This window comes from Monodelphis domestica, chromosome 1, assembly GCF_027887165.1.
Source record: "Monodelphis domestica isolate mMonDom1 chromosome 1, mMonDom1.pri, whole genome shotgun sequence".
NCBI lineage: Eukaryota > Metazoa > Chordata > Mammalia > Didelphimorphia > Didelphidae > Monodelphis > Monodelphis domestica.
Genome location: NC_077227.1, coordinates 491,342,967 through 491,366,721, shown reverse-complemented (window position 1 = coordinate 491,366,721; position 23,755 = coordinate 491,342,967). Strand labels below are relative to the sequence as shown.

Here is a 23,755-nt window from a genome sequence, read left to right as displayed (position 1 = left end):
GAAACATGGGAAGACTAAGGAAGTTAAGAACCATTAGAAGTCTCTGTGTAACAACAGGCAGCTAACATCACATAGAGACAAAAGAAGATCCTTAAAGCTTATCTGTCAAAAGAAACTGATTTTTCCATGCCTATGGAGTGCACCTTTGATTCAAGTCAGTTTATTGGCTTTTGTGATCAAATAGCCACAACTGAAGATTATTCCATTCTTCAGAAAGGTATGTAAAAACTCTTAGATAAATATTTGGGGGTTATATTATTTTTAAAACCTGGTTTAATGAACGATAAGAAATTTATCTTTGCGTTCTATATACTAAGTGGTGGGGGAAAATAAAATATTAAGAAGCTATAGATTGGACTCAGAATGGCAATTTTAAGTGATTAACACATTATTATTATTGCTTTTGAAATCATATTAATCATTACCGCTTTCATCAAAATGTTTTGGTATTATTTGCTCATTAGAAACCAAATGCAAAGCTTTATTTCTAAAAAAAAGTAATTTATGCAATCATCCTAAAGAATTGTTCATGCCTGCAAGTGTGTGTGTGTGTGTGTGTGTTCCTGTGTGTGTAGGTGTATAGCCAGGGATTAACTGGTGTGGGAAACACCCTCCATTAATTCTGCCTGGTAACTGTTTTGCAAGTTAATAATCTTAGTAAGAGAGCTTTCTGGAGATAGTGAGAGGATAGCTAACTTGCTCATGGTCACAAAGGCAAAATTTGAACTGGGATCTTCTTGCCTCCAAAAGCTAGTCCACTATCAATTCTACAATGCTACCTCTCAAGGAAGAATGAAGCTCCACAAATCTGTTTTTTTTTTTTTTACTGACAAATCTGTTTTTTTTTTTACTGACCTCATTAAAGCGTGGACATTCTTTGGGCTAGTAAAATCAATTATACTGGCCCAATTCCTATCACAAGGTCTCTAAAATAAAAAATTAAAAAGGTATTTAATAAAAGAATCAACAACAATAGCTGCATTACACAATCACTTGTTACCCAAAGATGAATGGGACATATATTTACACATATATTTTGCTTCCTTGTTATTTAGGATCTACTAGGATCTTGAGTATCTGAGGCAGTTACATGAGGCCCATGCTCAATGAGGTAATATGGGTTACTTTTCTGCAAGAAATCTTTATACAATAATGAAATGAGAGATTTTTATCTGTCAAACTAAAATGCAAGACAGGATGCTACTTAGAAAAATGATAGCATCAGCTTAATGAAGGAAACCAAATAAACATCACAGCCAATTAGAAGAAATACAATTGTTTTATTTTTAAATTATCTTTTTATTCAGAAATTAACCCCAAATTCCATATGAATAGCATAGATTACATATGAAATTGTGACTCTTAATTTCATGTCATTTACTTTTTTATTTTTTATTTTTTTTGAACATTTTATTTAATTAGATGATTTAGAATATTTTTCCATGGTTACAAGGCTCATGTTCTTTCCCTCCCCTCCCCTCACCCCCTTCCCATATCTGACGCATAATTCTACTGAGTTTAACGTGTCATTGATCAAGACCTATTTCCATATTATTAATATTTGCACTAGAGTAATCTTTTAGAGTCTACATTCTCAGTCATAGCCTCATCAACCCATGTGATCAAGCAGCTGTTTTTCTTTGCTGTTTCTATTCCCACAGTTCTTCCTCTGGATGTGAATACTGTTTTTTCTCATATGTCCCTCCGAACAGTTCTGGATCATTGCATTGCTACTAGTAAGAAGTCAATTATATTTTACCACAGTGTATCAGTCTCTGTGTATAATGTTCTCCTGGTTCTGCTCCTTTCACTCTGCATCACTTCCTGGAGGTCGTTCTAGTCTCCATGGAATTCCTCCACTTTATTATTCCTTTTAGCACAATAGTATTCCATCACCGACATATACCACAATTTGTTCAGCCATTCCCCAATTGATGGGCATCCCCTCATTTTCCAATTTTTTGCCACCATAAAGAGTGCGACTACGAATTTTTTTGTGCAAGTCTTTTCCCTTATTATCTCTTTGGGGGGTACAAACCCAGCAGTGCCGTGGCTGGATCAAAGGGTAGACAGTTTTTTAGTGCCCTTTGAGCATAGTTCCAAATGGCCTTCCAGAATGGTTGGATCCATTCACAACTCCACCAGCAATGCATTAATGTCCCAACTTTGCCACATCCCCTCCAGCATTCATTACTTTCCATTGCTGTCATGTCAGCCAATCTATTAGGTGTGAGGTGATACCTCAGAGTTGTTTTGAAGAAATACAATTTTTTAACAATAACTTTATTACTTCAGCTAAAAGAAATATTAATATTAAAAATTACTGAAGACTAATTAAAGCAAATGCTCGAGTTGTGACAAGAACACATGGCCCTTAGGAATCATACTAGCACCCAGATGAAGGACTGGATTTTTTTAGGCTCTACTGGTATTAAATCAAAGGAAGAAGCCTCTTAGAAGAGTATAAAACATGGCCCCAAGATTTTATAGATATGAAGAAAGCAGCATAATGACACTAATAAATTACTGGGGTAAAGACAAAGGCAAAATGACAGAAGGAAGGAGAGTTTAGCTCAGAGTCAGCATTATTATAGGTAGACATAGAGTTGATGAAGTGATCTTTCAAATCTTTGTTTCCAAGAGAAACCAAGTTAAGGAGAAAATAAATGTTAGCTTACAGAGTTTTGTGAATCACTTTGGAAGGCCAATATCCAGGAGCTCTAAACACTGTAAAACTTACTTTGAGCTATAATAATTGAAACTTTCCCTCTCAGAACCACATTAAAGTGATAAAATTACAGAATATGCCCAATATATCAATTACAATAACTAAATTGAATTACAGTTCTAAGAACTGGAAGGGGTCGATCCTTTTCCTTTATGCTGGTAAGATCATAGCTCATAGTTATTAATAGCCCCATTTTCTAGTCATTGTAATCCAGGCCCAGAGACTGTAATCTAATCAGTCAATCAAAATGTTTTAAAACACCTGCTATAAGCTTCAGAAATATAAAAATAAAGTAGTTACTTCCCTCAGGAGACTTACATTCTATCTTAGGAGACAATATCTACAAATATAAATATTCAAAGTAAATACAAGTTAATTTGTGGGGTAGGAAGAGACACAACAATTAGGGCAATCTGCAAAGACCTCATGTCGGGGAATATGATATGATTAAAAAAAAAAAACAAAATCACTGACTTTGCAGTCAAAGAACCTGTGTTCAATTTTCAATCTCTGATGCTTATTACCTGGGGACAAGTTACTTATTGTCCCCTAGTCTCAGTGTTCTTAATTCTAGCAGGAGGGATTTAGACTAGATGACCTCTGAGGTCTTCTCTAGTTTTAAATCTATGCCTGTATGAATCTTTCAAAAATATGCACATTTTTATTTCATTAACTATTTCCCAATTATGTGTAAAATTTTTTTATCAATCATTAAAAAAATTTTTGAGTTCCAAATTCTCTCCCCACCTCTCTTCCCATTTCTCCCTCCTTGAAAAGGCAAGCAATTTGATATTGATTAAATGTGTGAAGATTGAATGATTCCAAGAGGCAGCAGTAAAGAGAGATTTAAATGACTTACCCAGCCTGACCCAACAAAAGCCATACGCTAGCACTGAAGAGTAACAAAATTCATCCTCATACCTCAATAAGGCATGTCGCGTAAATACTTCAAAGCTTCTGTTTATTTAGCTGAGTTCCTTCATCAACACAGACTACAATCTTTCCACATCTTTGTATAGGCATACCTTAGAGATATTGTGGCTTCAGTTCCAGATTATTGCAATAAAGCGAGTCACATGAATTTTTTGATTTCCTGGTACACATAAAAGTTATGCTTAGATTGTACTGTGGTCTAGTAATTGTGTAATAGTATTATGTCAAAGAAATGTTCATACTTTAATTTAAAATATTTTATTGCTAAAAAATGCTCACCATCATCTGAGCCTTCATAATCTTTTGGCTGATGGAGGGTCTTCCCTTGATGCTGGTGGCTGCTAACTGAACAGGGTGGTAGCAATTTCTTTTTTTTAGACCCTTACCTTCTGCCAATACTATGTATTGTTTCCAAGGCATACGAGTGGTAAGGACTAGGCAATGAGGGTTAAGTGACTTACCCAGGGTCACACAGCTAGGAAGTGTCTGAGGTCAAATTTGAACCCAGGACCTCTCATCTCTAGGCCTGGCTCTCCATCCACTGAACTACCCAGCTGCCCCTAGTAACTTCTTAAAACAAGACAATAGTAAAATTTTCTATGTCAAGTGACTCTTCCTTTCACAGAAGGTTTTTCTGTAGTGTGCAATGCAGTTTTGATAGTATTTTATTCATATTAGAACGTCTTTCAAAATTGGACTTAATCTTCTCAACCCCTGCTGCTATTTTATCAACTAATTTTATGCAATATTCTTCAATATTGTTGTGTATCTTAGAGAACAGGGAGGCCTGAGGAGAGGGGAAATATGGGAGAATTGTAATTGGTGGGGCAGTCAGAACACACAAAACATGGGTGCGTTTCATGGCACCCCAAACAATTAGAATGGCAATATCAAAGATTGATCCCAGATTGCCATAACAGATATGATAATAATAAAATTTGAACTATTACAAGAATTACTGAAATGTAACATGTAAATGTAAATGAGGTCATCAAACTCAATTCTTGAATTTTACAGATAAATAAATTGAGAGATGGAGAGGGAAAGAGATGGTAAAGTAGGAGAACAAGGATTTTAACCCATATCCTCTGATCCTAAATCCAGTTCAACCTCTGGATAGCATATGGACTTATTAATACATTTCCTTTTTTTTATTTTTTAAACAAAACAAACACCCTTATCTTTTATTTTAAAATAAATACTATGTATTTGTTCTAAGGCCAAAGAGTGGTAAGGAATAGGCGATGGTAGTTAAATGGCTTGCCCAGGGTCATCCAGTTAGTGTCTGGGGCTGGATTTGAATTCAGATCTTCCTGACTTCAGACTTGGCTCTCTATTCCATGAGCCATTTAGTCACCCCAATACATTTCCTTTTCTAATATGTTTTTGTCTATTACTGAATTTGGAATGAGAGAACCTATGTTCTGATTTAATTTCTTTTATTTATCATTGCCTTTGTGACTTTTGGAAAGCTACTTAATCTGAAGTCCGGTTTATTTACCTGTAAAAAAAAAGTATGATATTTATTTGCTACCTCAGAAGGTTATTCTGAGGAAAGCACTTTGTGAATCTTAAAATGTTCTAGAAATGTGAAGATAATTATTATTAAGGGCTCATTTCCAACTCTAAAACTCATGATGCTATTATCCTATTAACAATACTTTTCAGAGTCAATAAGAAAAGGCAAAGATCTAATTTAAGTAAACAATTATTAATCACCAACTGTGTCCAACAGTCTGAAAGAGGCTTCCATTTTATATATAAAACATCCTGTACAGTGCTAATTCTAACTCCCTATCTCATGGGTGAGGCAGGTTCCCACAGTTTAGCTATTACATCCCCTCAGGGTTCTGGGACTAGTCTTGAGAGATAAGAGGGATAATTTTCATACTTAATAGCACATATTCTTCCCCCGAATCCCCAAGTTTCCTCCTTTAAGATTTTGGTTGATAATATCAGCCAGTGTTAAGTAGCTTTAGAAAGGGACATTTTTACTACGGGGGTACAATAATGACAGTTGAGGCAAAACATCCCCCTCAAAATTCTGTGGTTCATTTTCCTATAAATACATATTGAATGCAGGAGAAAGCAACTCGAGTTTATAGAGCAATGGAATAAGTCACAAATCCTGGTTCCTGGAAATTATTTTTTTCCTATTTGTGCGACATTTAAGAAGTTCCTCGTAGGCATCATGCATTTTCTTTGCCAGGTATATGTGAAACTGTATCAATGCCCAATGTTTTGTTGGCTCCCATTGGATCCTGCTCAGATGGGAAACTGGAAAGTCAAAAGTCCTTCTGACTTTTCCAAGTTTATGTCCTTGTCTAGTTGCAAGTAGGGGCAAGGGAAAGAGCCTGAGACTGAACCTAAACAGCTGAGGCTTCTCTGTTCAAGGGAAAATTCTATGTTTGGGCAAAACTCGGGAAAAGAAAATTTCAAAAGAAGTTTATTAACACACTAAGGCAGGACAAGTTGATGGGCCAACCAGGAATTCAAATGGGATATGTCTTTTTATTGACAGAAGTAAGCATTTTACATATAAGTGCAAAGGTACTTTGATTGGATGGCATAATTAGGAGGAGGTGAGATTAGTGCTGCCTCGTCACCTCCTTAGGTCATTTTACTGGCCCATACTTCAAATGAGGAGATGCGGTTATTGTGCATTCCCGGCAACTACTGATGTGTGTACTCATGAAGAGCCTGAGGTGTCCAGGGAGGAGTAGCCCCTCTGGTGTGGAGGCTTCCCATTCACCTTTGGTCTCCACCTGTCACTCAGCTCTCACCTGTGGCTCCAAGAAGCTATAGTATGGGCAACGGCCACACCCTGGTATGACCGACATTGCAGGTGGGCTAAACCAAGTTGAGTGAACTTGACAGGCCTCCCCCCAGCCTGCACCCCAAGCCTGCCATGGGTGGATGAGAACAGTGTATTCCAATGGCCATGAAGACAGCTCAAACAGATGCTGTGAAGCCCTTAGAGCTTTGTTAGATAAGTGAAGGGACCAAGGTCATTCTGACTTATATTTTGCTGCTGGATTTTGATAACTCTGGAAGAGAGAAGTGAGGCTGATGACTTTATCCTAATTTGTCTCACCTAAATCCAAAATCCACATCCAAAATACTAAAATACTAAAATAATCACTGATAAGTGAAGCCATCACTCATCAGTGATTATTTTAGTATTTTATTATTTTACTCTTGGCCCGACAATCAACACCAAGAAAAGAGGTTCTCCAATAGCCAGCACTGTACTCTCCATATGTGGAACCATTGGTTATAGTAAATGGAGAAGTTCTGAATGTTGTGGATAAGTTTCCTTTCTTTGGCATTATGCTTTCCAGTGATGCCCACATAGATGATGAGGGTGCTGCAAGTGTTGCCAGAGCGAGCTCCTCTTTTGGAGGCTCCAAAACAAAGTATGGGAGAGAAGAGGCATTCGGTTGCCCACAGAGCTATTGTGCTGGCTTCATTATTGTATGACTGTGAAATCTGGACAGTCTACTCTCGCCACACCAGAAAATCAAACAGATTCCACGTGAATTGTCTTAGGAAGATTCTGAAGATTACCTGGCAAGATAAGGGTACCATGTACTGAGTTTCAAACTCTGATAGGCCGACCCTGTAGCCTGAATATCAAATGTACATTTACCTAAAAGACTATTTTATAGAGAATTCAAACAAGGCAAGTGATCACACAGAGTTCAGAAGAAGTGGTACAAGGACACACTCAGGGTCTTTCTGAAGAACTTTAGTATCGATTGTGAGACATGGGAAATGCTGGCATAGGACTGCAGCAGAGAAGATGTGCTCTATGAGCAAAGCAGAATCTCAGGAGCAAAAAGAATACATGAGATAGGCAAATCTAGAGATATCTGCACCTCAAATGTTCAAGTGGACTATTTGTGCCCAACCTGTGGTAGAGCCTTTTGAACTCATATTATACTGCCCTGCTACAGTTGGAAAACACTGTACTCTGACCCAAACACCTTTCTTTCTTTCTTTCTTTCTTTCTTTCTTTCTTTCTTTCTTTCTTTCTTTCTTTCTTTCTTTCTTTCTTTCTTTCTTTCTTTCTTTCTTTCTTTCTTTCTTTCTTTCTTTCTTTCTTTCTTTCTTTCTTTCTTTCTTTCTTTCTTTCTTTCTTTCTCTCTTTCTCTCTTTCTCTCTTTCTCTCTTTCTCTCTTTCTCTCTTTCTCTCTTTCTCTCTTTCTCTCTTTCTCTCTTTCTCTCTTTCTCTCTTTCTCTCTTTCTCTCTTTCTCTCTTTCTCTCTTTCTCTCTCTCTCTCTCTCTCTCTCTCTCTCTCTCTCTCTCTCTCTTTCTCTCTTTCTCCCTTTCTCCCTTTCTCCCTTTCTCCCTTTCTCCCTTTCTCCCTTTCTCCCTTTCTCCCTTTCTCCCTTTCTCTCTTTCTCTTTCTCTTTCTCTCTTTCTTTCTTTACTGTGAAGGATGAATCAGGACATTAGGAGATGGGATTATTACTAACAAGATTCTAATCCAAACATAGTTCTTGTGTAACATCATTACAGTTACAAGGATTATTACGGATTAATTGATTGAAAATAAACCTATGATTGAGATTGATTGAGTCTTATTTCCACTTCATTATGGTATTGGAGTGCATTTTATCACTCATTTTAGTAGGGTGGGATAATTTGATTGACTTTCTCAATCACTCCACCTTATAAACACATAGAGATAATAAAGTCTAAGAAGATCAAATAATTTGCAACAGGAATATTCACTTGGAATTGATAGATAACCTATACTCTATCTGTATATGAAGGACTTTGAGGTTGCCAAATGGGGACAATTAGCAGCTGCACACACCTAGTTTTGAAATACTAGAATTTTGGGAATTTGTGAAGAATGAAAGGGGTACTAAGATGATTTGAGTCACTATTAAAGTAGAAAGCTATTCTTTAAATGGTATACCAAAAAAGTTAAATATTTCTCCAGTTCTTTCATTTAGAAATTGCATAGTATTTTTTTATTTATTTAGTATAAATTTATTTAGTATAAATTTAGTAGTTCATTTCTTCAGGACAGATTATATTGTTAAAGTTAGACCCACAGAGGCTATTTGAAATTAGGGGAATTTATAATCAAAAGGAGCTATAGATCCATCTGACTCACTCTTATTTTAATAATGAGGAAGTTTAGTCTTTGAGACTTATCCAAGGTATTGTGGCAGATTAGTAAGTGGCAGAGCCAAGATTTGAAACAAGTTCTACTGATCTCAAATTTAATGCACATTCCACTAACCAATTCTTCATGACCTTGTGGACCAAGCTTTCTGTGGGGTTTTATTGGCAAGGACACTAGAAAGGTTTGCCATTCGTTCTCCAGTGGACCCAGTGGATTCTTTTATTTGGTAGAGGTTAAGTGACTTGCCCAAGCTCACAATGGCTAGGAAGTCTCTGAGGTCAGATTTGAACTTAGGTCTTTCTGACTCCAAACAACTGCCCTTTTTCCTCTTTACCCCTCCCCCTCAAACATAGATAGATTAACTCTCTCTAGTGGTAGTATTTCACTTTAGAACTACTAAATGCCCTGTTATTTTGGGTCATTTCTTTGGAAGTGAATCAGAATTAAATGTATTCATATGCTATTTGAGCTGGAAGGAATTTAAAGTTATCTAGTTTGGCTTCCTCATTTTACTGATGGAAAAACCAAGGCTGAGAGCTGAGAACTGCCTTGCTCAAGCTCCTGCAGCTTGCTAGTGGCAGAGATGGTACATATTAGATCACAGGTTCTTAGACTTTCGGATAGATTCTGTAGTTATCTTGTAAGAACAATGGATGGATGGGATGGAACAATTCATTCTAATGATTCCAAGAATGGTTATCCTGGTCTATTTCAGCTGGTTTGGATGCATAGAGGTTTCCAAAGAAGAGGCAGACTGCTAGCTAGTAATGCTTAAAAGCAAATAGGCTTTTATTTCACATGTTCTAATTCACACAAGAGAAGCATAAAGACTAATGTGAGACATTAAGGGAAATGGTAGAATAGGAAAAAGAAAAAGATTCATCTGGATTATAGTCATTAAAGAGACAAAGATACAGCCTGTTCTTTAGAAGGACAAGATACATTCGTGACTCATTGGAGAGACTCATGTCTTGTGTGAACTGATTTTAATGTCCATGGCAGGAGGAAGAAGAGACTGTTTGATTTAGGTTATACCAAGTAGATCATTGCTTACTTTAAGGCTGTTTAGAAATGCAGATGAGCATCATGTAATTTATAGGGAGGGACATGGTCATTAGAAGACACATCTGTTCTTTTCTCACATCGAACATTATGGTGTTTGTTGCTCTTTATACTCAAAGAGGACTAGTTGATATGCATAAATGTAAACAAGGCAGAATTGCACAAAGTATTAGGCCTCATTCTCTCTTCCAGAGTCATCCAAGCCCAGTGGTAAGACAAAAGTGAAGACAATTGGTGATAACTCTGGATAACAGTGGAAGACTATGGCTTCTTTGATATCTAACCAAGTTCTAAGTTCTCCATAGCACCTGCTTCTGCTGCCTTCATAGCCCTTGGATCAAATTGTTCTCCAGGGTAAAATGGGAAAAAAAAAACTGTCAGGAGCAGGCAACAGCTCTGAAGAGAGTTTGGAGTTCTCTTAGAGGTCTTGAGGAAGAAGGGGGGTGCAAAAAGCAGTCGCAGGAGAAACCTGACTTTGAAAACTTTATCTAGGCTATTAAAAAACTGAGAATTCTTTCTCCAACTTCAGTGGTTGCCATAAATGTAAAAATTAAAATTAATATATAATTTTAAATATTATATTTTATAAGATTTATTAACAATCACTAGAAGTAACAAAATAAAACCATGTGACCATTGCTAATTTACCTGCTCAAACAGCCTGCTGCACCAATGTCCCAACCCAGGAAGGAAAGAGAGCTAGCCACAGAAGACCACCCTATTTATTTTCTGTCTACATCAGCACTTAACAACAGGAAGTCAGTGGGCTCCTGGGAAATGTAGTTCAAAGGCACAAGAGTTCTAATTATACTGGGGGAAATATTCACATGTCTAGGGTAGACATCCCACTAGCTCACCAACAGGTTTGAGGCCTGTTGGTTACCCTCAACCTCATTTAGCCTGCCTATCATGATAGTTTGACTGCTGCACTTCCTGGTTTCTTGGAACCATGGGGGAAAGGCAAGTGGATACCAAAGTAGGAAAACAGTCCCGCAAAGGTCTCTGCAAGCCCTCATCAGAAATGCTAGTCTTCCCTGACCATCCCACATATCCCTCTAATGTTATAGGAACCTAATAATGTAGGGCATATATAGCTCTGGGCTAACATCCCCAAATGGTGAAGCATCTGAACATTCTCTCAATTAGGTATAGGGCTTCTCTATTATTGTAGGAATGTTTTTAGAATCAGGCTTTCTAAGACTTCATATTGATATAGAGCAGACAGAGAACACTGAACATACTCAAAGGACTGGTCACCCATTCATCAGCTGTTCTTTATTACATGAAAGAATTTGGATAGAAAGAGACTCCAACAAATAGGCAGGGCAAGAGAAATAGGCAGAGGGAAGAGGGGTCAGGTCTAGAGCAGACACTGCTTGTCTCATATGTTATATGAACTTATAGATTTCAAAGAGGTCTGCCTGCATGGTGGTTTTTTGGACAACCACAATAGTTCATGATGGTTTGCAATTATAGTATTATAATCTAACAAAGCCAGATAGTGGTAACCCTTTCTCTCTCTCTTTCCTTTGTGTACAAGAAGCCAGGGTTCTTCTTTAAAAGTCTCCATTGTTTCTTTCCTCTAGTATTTTTATTTAATTCCTTCATTCCTCACTCAAACAGCTACTTATCCATTTCATACCTATTTATTTGTTAGTCTGTCATTGAACTGCTTTTGATTCCAGCTAAAAATAGAACCTTAAGATTATTTCTGAAGTTTCCCAAATTCATCTCATTTTAAAGGAGAGAAAGCTAAAGAAGTTAAAGGAATGATCTATACTGACAATATGTTGCTTTCCTATCTTTCCACTGAGGTTTCATCTGATGCTTCATCATGGTATGAAAGTGACCTTCAATTCTCAAAGGCTAGGCTAGCTAAGAAAGTATCTGCTTCTGTATAATAGAAGTAATTTAGAGATATATCCTGATTTGAGGAGGTGAAGAAACTAGGAGCTCATGTAGTTCAAAGGAGGCAGAGTTTGAGACTGAGAGGAAGAATGGGAGCCAGATACTGATGCAAGGTGATGGGGGTAGGGTCCAATCCCACCTCATTTAATTAAGTAATGAAATCCTAGAAGACCCACCCACCTGAATTGGATTCTTCAAGGAATTAATCACGTGTAACCTTGGTATGAATAAGTTCCTAATCATTTTGAAAGGATTAGAATTTTTTGTATTAACTTTGGATAATGCCACATAGAAAACATTTTGTGATTGGCTGAAAGATTTGGGTATGCTTTTTGGCCTATTATAAAAATAGCCATCAGGCAGAGGGAATTGTGAGAAGGTGGTAGAATAAGGCAGGAAATTACCTGAATCTCCCAAATCTTCCCCTCCCCAAATAATTTAAAATAATACCTCAAAGTGAACACCAGAGTGGCAGAAATAATTGAAAGTCAAGTTAAGCAGTCATGTAGCCAAAGACAACTTGGGATGACATTAGGAAATATCTGACTTACCAGGGTGGTGGTCTAGCTGGAAGTAAAATATAAAGGCCACCACATCAACAACTGCAAGCCCTGGTGGCAGCTGTGTTGGCAGCTCAGGCTTTGGGAGCTTCTGTCCTGCAGATAGTGTGGAGGTCAGGCAGCTTATCTGTGGGAGATTATGGGGGCCTCTGCTGGCTCTAGATGTGGGGACCCCAAGTGTGCTGACCAGATAGGGGCCCAGGATAGGCTGTGGGCACAGAGGAGGAAGGACATGCTGGTGAGTGTGTTTGCAGAGGGTCAGGACCCTGCTGGTTGTGATCACTTACAGGAAAGCAGAATCCCTGATTTTGGTTCCATGGCAGCAGAGAAATGAATGAACACTTGACTTCAAGAGTCTGGTAGTGCATCAGTAGTGGTGATAGAATCCTTGGTTGTGGCTCAGGGGCAGAGAGGACCTGTACCTGAGCTCGCTCATAAACCAAAGTGTAAGCTGGAACAATAGTGACCACATCTGACTTTGGATCATAGCACATTCAAAGAATCAAAAAGTCAAAGACTCCTAGATAGAGCTCTGAAACAAAAACATGAAAAACTTGAAGCCTGCCAAGACAAACCCAGGAACATAATTATAAAATAGTTTTAATACAAATTAAGTCAGGTTTAAATAAGTAGAGAAATATTAATTGTTCATGGATAGGGCAAGGTAATATAATGAAAATGTCAATTCTACTTAAATAATATATTCAATGCCATCTCAATTAAACTACCAAAAATTATTTATTGACCTAGAAAAAAATAGTAGCAATTCTTTTGGAAGATCAACAGGTCAAGAATATGAAAGGAATAAGTGGAAAAAGATGTAAAGAAGGCCTAATAGTACTAGATCTTAAGCTGTATTTTAAGGTGGTAATTATCAAAACTATCTAGTATTGACTAAGAAATAGAATGATGGCTCAGTGGAAGTGGGTAGATGTAGAGTACAAGGTAGTAAATAATTATAGTGACCACCTATTTGATAAACATAAACTGGGCTTTTGGAATAAGAACTCATGATTTGATAATAATTGTTGGGAAAACTGGAAAGCAGTCTGGGAGAAACTAGGTATAGACCAATATTTTATATCATTTGTCAAGATAAGGTCAAAGTAGATATATGAGCTTGAGGTAAAGGGAGATGTCATAAGTAAGTTACAAGAGCCTGGTACAGAATACCTATCAGATTTATAGACAGGAGAAGGATGTATAAATAAACAAGAGACAGATGGCACTGTGATATGTAAGATGGATAATTTTGATTATATAAATTAAAAAGGGTTTGTACAAAAAAGAAAACTGGGGAAAATTATTTTATGAAGCCAAAGGCTTCATATATCAAATATATAGAGAACTTTGTCAAATATAAAAGAATATGAGTCACTCCCTAATTGATAAATGTTCAAAGAATATGAACAGTTTTTTAAAGGAGAAATCAAAGCTATATATAATCATGAAGAAATGCTCTCAATCATTATTGATTGGAGAAATGCAAATTAGAACAACTTTGAGGTACTGTATCACACTTAATAAGATTGGATTAAATGATAGAAAGGGAAAATGACAGATGATGAAGGGGATGTGGAAAAATTGGGACACCAATACATTACTTGTGGAACATTTTGGAGAGCAATTTGGAATTATGCCTAAACTTCGTCTTCCCTTTGACAGGGCAGCAAGATGACATGGTAGACACCGGGCCTGGAGTCAGGAAGCCCTGAGTTCAAATTTGACTTCAGACATTTACTACTTATGTGATCCTGGGCAAGTCAGTTTTCTCATCTGTAAAATGAGCAGGGGAAGGAAATGGCAAACCACTCCATTATCATTGCCAAGAAAACCCCAAATGGAGTCAAAAAGAGGCAGACATGACTAAAACAACTGAACAAAAGCAAATATCCTTTGACCCAGCAATATCACTATTAGATTTGTTTCCCAGGGTGATCCTACATATTCGAAAGCATTTAGAGCTGCTTTCTTTGTAGTAGCAAAGAACTGAAATTTTAGAAGATGCCCATCAATTGGGAAATTGCTGAATAGGTTGTGGTATATGATTGTGATGAACTGGAAGACATGATGAGCAGGTTGATTTGAGAAAAACATGGAAAGACTTGTGTGAAATAATGTAAAGCAAAATGAGTAAGAACCAAGTTAATGCTGTGAAGTCATGGTAATATTGTTCAAAGACTAACTCTGAATGTTTAAATTATTCCAAATAAAATGAATATTCAAATCAACTCTGAAGGCCTCATGAAGGAAAATGCTATCCGTGTCCAGAGAAAGAACTGACACAGGAAAGTCCATATTGTACGGCCCCACATATGTGGCACTTTGAGCAAACACTCCAGAAGGAATCTTTAGGTTATGCTTCTGTTCAGAGAGGAAGTCTGACCTCCAGCCTCACTGACTTGTTACTTACAGGTCTGGGTAAGTTCCTCAAATTGCTAGTTTTAAGAATGGGAAAGGGCCTAGTGACCTCAGTGACCATGTCAGGCTGGTGAAGGGGAAGCAGTTCATTTCCCATGGGGAACCAGGTAATTTGGGTATAAAAATTAAGGGGCTGTATGGTGACCTGTTCTTGTTTTGACATAGAGTTTTTGTTTACAATTCTCTGGTATATCATGACTTAAATTTTTTTTTAACAGAGGACTTAGTTGATAGATCATAGAAATTTAGAGCTGAGAGGGACCTTAGAAATGGTTTATTCCAACTTTCTCATTGTAGAGAGGAGAAAACAGTTCCAGAGAGGTTAATTAATAATAACTGACTTGTATATATTACTTCAGAATTTGCAATGTGCCTTTCATTTGGGCTGCACAGCAACTTTATGTGATGTAGATGCAATCATTATCATCTCTTCTTTGTAAATGTGGAAACTGAGGCTCCAAGAGACTTGGTGACTGCCTTCAGTTGCAAGGCTCGGTATCTCAGGACTCTGTGGATTGCAGGCCTAGTACTTTTATCTCTGTACCTTCCATCAATTACTCCTAATACAGCTAGGTAGTGCAGTGGACAGAGTGCTGGACCTTGAGTCAGGAAGACTTGCTTTCAAATCCAGACTTAGACACTTGTATGTCTTACTGCTAGTGGCCACCTAAAGATTTCTCTGTTTACTTTTAAGTGTGGGGCTGTTTAACCTGGAAGATTTGGTTTTGGCCTGGGAAGGGGTCATGACTGCAGAATACAAGTATCTGACCAATTGTCATGGGATGTAAAGAAGTTAGACTCATTCTACTTGGCCCCAAAGGGGAGGAAGGAAACAAGTAGTTATTAAATACCTACTATGTGTCAGAAATTATGCTAAGCACTTTACAATTATATTTTCATTTGATATTCACAATAATTCTCTGAGGTAGGGGCAATTATTAACCCCATTTTACAGTGACTTACCCAGGATTACATAGCTAAGTCTATGGTTGGATTTGAACTCAGGTCTTCTTGACTCCAGGATCAACCCTCCAGCTAAGCTCTACCTAGCTGCCTCCTCTAAGTAACTTCTAAAATTGTTGAGAGGCAGATTCCTATTGGACGCAAAGAAAAGCTATCTAACAATTAGGGTATCTCTTACTCAGAATCAGTTGCTTGAGAGGTGGTATGTTCCCATCACTTGAGGACAACAATTTGGAAACGATTGGTCCTCATCAGGAATGTAGTAGAAGGATTCCTTCTCAGATATAGATTGGACTAAATAACTTCTGAATTGTATGCTACTTCTTGAAATTTAGCAACACTCACTCCCTTCACTTTCCCATCACCTTTGTTCACTTTCATCATGTCTTACAACATCGCCCGACAACTTTTCCCCACCCCATCCCCACCATCCATCTAAACCTTCTATTCACTGGTACCTTGAAATTATTATTATTTTTTTCACTTTATTGCTCCATGTACATTTTATCCTCTTCTCTGAACTTCCCCTCCTTTGTCTTCAAGAGAATGTAATGTTCTTAGGATATTAGTGAGGTCTTTTTTTTTGAGGTGGAATATGTTTGGTCTTTGAATTCTTATAACCTAGGACCATGCCTGAAACATATAAATGCCTGTCAAATTGAATCCACACCACATCTAGGGTCATCAAGAAAATAGCAACAACTTTTCCTTGTGATGATTTCTTCTAAACCCTATAGCAATTTAAGCCCCTACTCCAATTCATCCTAATCTCTAACCTTTTACTTTATCAGAACTCAAGCACCAAGATTTATTTGGAGCTTCTCATTAATAAGACAGCAGTGAAAACAATCATTGCAGCTAGCATTTCAGTAGTGGTTTAAGGTTTGTAAAGTTCTTTGCAAATTAAAACCCATTTGCAAAAGACTCCTATAGAAGATTTCTGAACCCCTAGCAGCACTAAGGACCTTAGAACATGGCATGTCTGTACTGGATGGGATCTTTTGAACTTAAAACAAGAAGTAGGAGGATTAGAACATAAATTATTGAATCTGAAAATATCTTAGAAATTAGAGCTAAGAATATTTGAGGGAGGTTTAGCTTGGGAAATGACTCCTACAAGGTCACACAGGTACACAATGTAAAAACTGAGATGTACATTAATTTTAAGGTATTTGTGTGTGTATGTGTGTGTGTGTGTGTGTGTGTGTGTGTGTGTGTATGCTTTCCCAAATAAACTGTGTTCCTTGAGAGACAGAGTACTGTTTAGCTCATCTGTATATGCTCACAACACATAGCACAATACTGGGCACATAGTAAATGCTCCACAAATGAATGATGCAGAATGGAGGATAGTTAAAATTCTAAGTGGATAAAAAATGCCCAGTGTTTTTAGAGCTCATTGGAAAAAGATATTACCAAAGTTCTGAGGCAATGGGTGAAGGCTTTTTGGGAGGAGTTTGGAATTGAGGAGGACCCTTCTTGAAGGATGAGTATAGTTTGGACAGGTGTAGAGGGGAAAAGGGCATTCTATAACAGCATGAGTGAAAGTACAGAGATGGAAGTGGGCTTAGATGGCTGAGGTGGGAGGTATTGATGGAAAGAGCTCTGAATGAGGAATTTAGATAGCAGGGTTTTTATTCTAGTTCTGCTATAGATGAACTGGGAAAATAATGGTATAGTGGAAAAGCATTTGCTTAGAAGTCTGGACATTTATGTTCAAAGTTACAGATTTTATATCCTTGGGGCAAATAACTTCTATATGGGTTTTAGTTTCCTTAGTTAGAAATGAGGTGGTTAGACTGGCTGATTTCTAAGGTCCTTTCCCCCCTGGAATAATGCAATGGATTCTGTGAAGTAACTCATCTCCTAAGGCTGTGTTGATGAACCTATGGTACACGTGCTAGAGGTGACTGCTCCCCTCTCCTTCTCCGTGCATATCTGAAGACATTTCTCACATGACCCAGCAGCCCAATGGGAGGGCTTCCTCCCTACCCTGTCTGGGGTGAGGAGGGAGGGGCTCACATGAGGCATGAAGGTCACAGTTTGGGCACTTGGTCTCTAAAAGGTTCACCATTACCATCCTAAAATTTGAGAATTTTATATTCCCCTATAAACTCAGGTATCTGTGATTGTTGCCTGCAGATCATTCCGGTTCCTGGGATGTGCCAGAGGATGGAGGTGCCCCCAGCCAGCTGTTCAGCCACACCAGCCACAAACCAGCCAGTACAGACCCTGTGCCTCCAGGCTTCCCATAGCAAGCAGACCTCACCCCATCTCACCGGCCCCGTCATCTTGCAACCTGAACAAAACCTGCCTCCCACAGTGTATCTGAAGGCCCTCACCATCCCGCTGTACCACCCGGTGCAGTCTGGATGCTTCCAACCGAGCCACTCACTTGTGGCCAACGGGGGCAGCTTCAGCTTGGATGGCGGCAGCCTCCCCTTGATTCTGAGTCCACTGCTGCACTCAGACCGGACAGAAGTAACCCAGCCAAGGAAGTCTCAGAGCCAAACGCTTACTGTGAACCTCGTGGGTGCTCTACCTGTCTTGTCCCCTGCTGCCTCCTGCTCCAGCACAGCCTTGGGAAGCCCTGGGAAGTCCCGAAATGCAGGAAAGTATCTGTGCCAGCACTGTGGGCGGGACTGCCTGAAGCCCAGTGTGCTAGAGAAACACATCCGTTCCCACACAGGGGAGAGGCCTTTCCCTTGCACTACCTGTGGCATTGCCTTCAAGACTCAGAGCAACCTGTACAAGCACAGAAGGACCCAGACACACATCAACAATACTCGGCTGTCATCTGAGTCTGACAGCAGTGGCCTCCTGGAAGAGGGGGACAGACTGGCAGAGACCCTCCCACAGCTCTCCAAATCAGAGCAGAGGGGTGAGGAAAAGGAAGATGTGGGAGAGGAATATGGGGCTTCAGAGACCACTCCGTCTCCCAGCACCCTGGCAACGGGGCAGCCGGGGCCCCCAGCTTTGAAGTCCTTCTCATTCAAGAGCCTAGAGACAAAGCCCACCATTTCTCCTAGTCACGGGCCCACTCCTGGGGCCTCAGACAAGGAAGCCCCATTGGAACATCCATCTAGGGCTTCCCCAGGGCTTTTGCCAGGAGGGGTGGCCCAGAGATGGAAGATGCAGGAACAGCGCTCACCAACAGCCAGCAAACACAGCCAGCTGCAGAGGCAGCAAGCAACCTACTCGGAGAAGCACTGGGACTCCAGGGTTTCTGAGGGCAAGCTGAAGAAATGTGAGAGCACGGACTCAGGCTACCTGTCCCGGTCTGACAGTGCAGAACAGCAAATGCTCTCCTCGAGTCCCCTGCACAGCTTGTCTGAACACAGTGTGGAGTCAGAGAATGAGAATCCTCCTGGGCTCCTCAAAGGAACAGAATCCCCTGGTGCTAAAGTCCATCCTGGGGAGAGAGCAACTGCCCTGATGCTGGAGAAAAAGAAGCTTGAGGAACACATTTCCAAACTCATCTCCCACAACAAGGCTGTGGTGGATGACACCCAGCTGGACAATGTCAGGCCCAGGAAGACCATTCTCTCAAAGCAGGGAAGCATCGATCTCCCTATGCCTTACACTTACAAAGACTCCTTCCATTTTGATATCAGATCCCATGATAATATCCGGAAGAAGAACATGACGTTATGCTCTGTCAAATCCACCTTCACTCCCCTGGAAAAATCCAAGCCGCCCTTCTTCCACTCAGTCCCTACTCAGTTTTCCACCACTGTGGACTGTGTGCCCGTCACGAGGAGCAATTCCTTGCCATTTGTTGAAGGCACAAGAACCTTCCAGGAGAAGGCAGGGAATCCTTGGGCATCCTGCCTCTTGAAGCAGTCCCCAAGTCCTGGCTCCTCACATCATCCACATGGTGACAGTTCTGTACCTCGGTCTGTGGATTTTCCCAGCAGTCACCCCCGGGCCCTGGTCAGACAAACTGCAATAGAGGATCTGCCACTGGGCCATCCTTCTGATCACCAGACTTTGCCAACCGAACATCAGAATAGTGGGAAAAAACCAAGTGGGGAGTGTACCTCTGTAAAATGCAAGGTGGCAGGAAAGAAATTCAGTCAGAGAAAACTGAAGATGTTCTCCCAGGAGAAGTGGCAAATGTATGGAGATGAAACATTTAAGAAAATATACCAGAAAACAAAAACTGCTCAAAGTCCAAAGAAGCCAAGGGAAACAAGGCTGGGTGACATGAGAAACTTGGGCTCTGAAGTGAAGGAGGCCAGCAGTGGAGAGGGGATGGCAGGTCCCAGAGACACCCGGGCCTTGACATGTGGGGGGATTAGTTCCAGCCCCCATGTCACTTCTCCACCAGGGACAAACACAACAGAGCCCAATGCTACAGGATATCAGCCAGCCCCAGCAATGGCACTGTCTGAGAATTTGAGAAGTTTTGTAGACTGTAAGGAGACATCTCAGCTGATGGGAAGCAGTGCCCATCCTCGAGTGAACAGAGCTGGGTCATCCCCAACCCTTAGCTGCAGCATCACTTCTAATGTGGCTCATCACCCAGGGAGCTGGAGCCCTCTGCCAGCCTCCAGTGGCAGGCAGGCAGTGAGGTACCAGATGCTAAGGGAAACCTGTGCACCATGCCCATGTGCCCTTCCTACTGATGACAGGAGGTCTTTCACTCCCTTTTCACAAGACTCTTCCACCCTTGTCCTAGATCAGGAAGCCATTCTTCCCAGTGATGGGGATGAAAAAGAAAGGAATCACTGGGCCCAGATAGTTCCTAAGCTGCAAGACTGTGGCCCGGGCAAAATTTTGCCAGTGTCAGAAAAACTCCCATCTGAGAGAAAAAAGCTAAAGGTGGAGGAACTGAGTAGTAAAAAAAATTGGGTGTTCTTAGAATCAGGAGGGGAAGGGAGGAAAGGGCTAGATTGCTCCCCCATGGGGACCTACTCAGACTCTAGGACAGATAATGCCCCTGGGGGAGAGAATGGCTTAGACATAAGACCCAGCGAATGCAGCAGGAATCCTGAAGGCATGAAGAGAGAGAGGGATGGCAGTGAGAGTGGTGGTAGCCCAGGAGAGCCCATGGCGTCTGCCTCCGATTCAGGGAATGTGCCATTGGAAGCATTTCCTGCAGCTGGACTGACAAACAGAAAAGACCCCAGACACTCTTCTTTTGGTGACTCTGCCCCTGGGGGAACCAGCAAGGATCCTGAGCCCCTGGAAGGAAGTCACTTCTCACTTACGACTGCCAGTGCGACTTCTGAGCTGCCTATTCCTCAGAAAGACAATGTGTTTTCTCCAAAGTATATCCTCCAGTTACCTCAAGAGGAGACTCCAGCTGAATTATCCATCACCACGAGCAAGGAGCAGGAAAATAAGCCCCTCAGAAGCAGCAGGAAGCCAAATGACACTGAATCTCTGGCCCAGCCTGTGTGTCTCCCCCAGACAGAATGTTCGGTGGTTGGGATAGGTTTGCAGCTCAGTGGAGTGACCTCCACGATGACTTTGGCATCTTCTTTGTCTCCCAGACGGGCCCACCCTGGCAGCATCCTTCCTGAGGTAGCCAGCAGCTGTGAGAGCCCGAGACACACTCAGCCCAGAGATGGAATGAAGGGAACCCGGATGGGAGCAGACACTGGAGACACAGCAGTCAGTAAGGGGCAGGCATCTGAGGAGACCAGGAGGGCCATGAGCTGCTCCAAGCAGGCCCATGAGAAAGTTTCTTTTGCCTCTGTTTATGCAAGCAGCTTTCTTATAGCAACTGACATTAAAGATGAGGGTCAGCTCTTCAGCCACCTCCATTCGGGGAGTACTGCTTTGTTGGTGACATCCACATCTGGAAGAGGGGCATCTTCTCTGGATACTTCTGAGCAGTTGCTTCAGGGCTGGGAGCTATGTGAGGCTTCCTTAAATGGCCCAGAACATCCTCCAAAAGGCTTGGAGGGCCCTCCTGGGTCACTGAAGAATGCCAGCATTTGCCATTCCTTTGAAAGCTTTTACTGCCATGCTGTCCCCACTCAGCACCGGGACTCCCCAGCCTGGTCCCAAATCAGCCTGACTTCACACTCAGGGTACCCTCAGAGCTGTGGGGCCAGGGGCTCCTTCCCCTCCCTAAGTGCCGAGCCTCGCCTTACATGGTGTTGCCTCAGCAGGAGCCTCCCTCTGCCTGCAGAGCAGAAGGAGAAGGCCCACTCTGTGTATTCTTCCTTGCACGTTTGTGACAATAACCCCAGGGAAGAGGGTGCAAGTTCCAGGAGGGACTTTTCCTTTCTGGATATGAAAAACACATCCCAGGCAGTCACCTACGGATTGACAAGTGGAAGCCTGAAAACTCTGATCTCTTCAGTGTCATGGGGGGAGCAGAAACCAAAGGTAACTATCTGGCTGTTGCCCCAGTCGTAGAATATTAGAGCCCTATGTCTAAGGGACCTTAGAGGGCATCTAGGCCAGCCCTCTGAGCTTACAGATAGAAAAACCAGGCTTCAGACTGGGGAAGTGACTTGTTCACAGTCAGAAAATGTGGTGGTGGTGGAGCTGAGCTGAGAAACCTAGGTGTCCAGACAGCTGGACTTTGATTAAATTCAGGAAACATTTATGAAGGGCCTACCTTGTGCTGGGTTGTCTCTACTGTAGGGTTCTCCCTGGATGTCCTTCTCTAATGCCTCTTCATGGCTTGGAGGGGACCCTGAGTTCTCGATGGCTATGACAGCTAAGTGGACAGGCCTAGCTGGTGACAAGAGCTATTTACTAAGTTGGGAAAAGGTTACAATATTCATTGAAGGGAGAAAAGGGAAAGAGGGGGGGACAAATATTTAATAAATAAATACCTACGATGTACCAGGCATGATGCACTTTCTACATATAAGTAATTGGATCCTTACAAGAACCCTATGAGGGAAGTGTCATTATTATGCCCTCCTCCCCCAATTTTACAGTTGAAGAAATAGAAACAAACAGAAGTTAGTGACTTCTCCAGAGACAGCTAGTAAGTGTCTGAGGCTGGATTTGAATCTAGTACCTTTATCATTAGAGGCCCACTGCTCTGTCCAGTACAGTGTGTGACTGCCTAGTAAGGAGAGTACCCACACCAATGAAATGTTGGGTGTACTGAAGAACTGGCATGTATAATGCCTTTTTAGAAAAAGATGACAACCTTTTCCCTCAACACACATTCCTTAAATACTTAGATAATAAGTACACAGGTAATCAAAATACAAATCTTAATGTAGTGAATGCTTAGGAGAGATTTATGGGATCTTAGATTTTGTTCTGAAAAGGATGTTCTAAGTCATCTAGACCAACCCCCTGGTTTTACAGATGAGGAAACAGAGGCACAGAACAGTCAAATAATTTGCCCAGGACCATCCAGAACCAGCGGGGCCAAGATTCAAACCCAGATCTTCTGACTACAAATTCAGTACCCCTTTTCACTAAACCATGCTGCTTCTCATGCTGTCCTTACAAACCCAACACATCACTCCTCAAGCCAATGCCATATTTAGTTAGGCATGATTTTTTTTAGATTTACAAATTAAGAGACATGAAAAATGAAGAGGTCCTTTATAGCTCAAAGATTCTGTGCTTGAGGGTCATGCTTCCATTTTGGGAGGAGGTGATGGGAGGGGAAGGGCAGAAATCAAATGTTAATGCTCTTATTTAGTGTTCCAAGCAAGTTTAGCTTCTGAGTTTAACATGGCAGAATAGCTTTTGGATTTTATGTAGAGAATCTCTTTTTTCTCTTCTTTTTTCTCTAGGCTTTAGTGTCTAGATTTAGCACCGTTCCCTGTAATTACTGTTTGTGGTTTAGGAAAGGTTAAGCTAGGTTTGGGAGATGAGGGTCTGAAAAGGTCTTTCTCTCTCCCCCTATTCCCCTATTTCTATACATTATATCTTTTCTCTTACCCTTGCATTTTGACTAAATAATTAGTGAAAGGTTGGCAAGAAAGAGACATGGAGGAACAGGCTGCCAAAAAAGAAAAGCCTGACCTAGTTTCATTATGTCTCTGGTTCACCATCAGAGGTTAAGCTTCTATTCTGAAGAACCCTGTTTATTACAGTGATTGGTATCA

The 23,755-nt window shown here is 40.7% G+C and overlaps 2 protein-coding genes across 2 annotated transcripts in view; one reads left to right on the top strand and one right to left on the bottom strand.

Moving 5' to 3' along the window:
• LOC103100465 (androgen-dependent TFPI-regulating protein-like) overlaps positions 1–12,826 on the bottom strand; it is a 155,796-nt gene extending 142,970 nt beyond the window's left edge. Inside the window, exons 1-2 of the mRNA XM_056817270.1 lie at positions 12,755–12,826; positions 12,324–12,540 (exon numbers count right to left, since the gene is read on the bottom strand). Coding sequence (XP_056673248.1) covers positions 12,324–12,540; positions 12,755–12,826 — 289 coding nt within the window. The remainder of the gene's footprint in view (positions 1–12,323; positions 12,541–12,754) is intronic.
• The window catches only part of ZNF831 (zinc finger protein 831), a 96,551-nt gene that overhangs the window by 27,133 nt on the left and 45,663 nt on the right, over positions 1–23,755 (top strand). The window contains exon 2 of the mRNA XM_007475658.3: positions 17,859–22,058. Within this exon, the coding sequence (XP_007475720.2) occupies positions 17,877–22,058 (4,182 nt within the window). The 5' untranslated portion in view covers positions 17,859–17,876. The remainder of the gene's footprint in view (positions 1–17,858; positions 22,059–23,755) is intronic.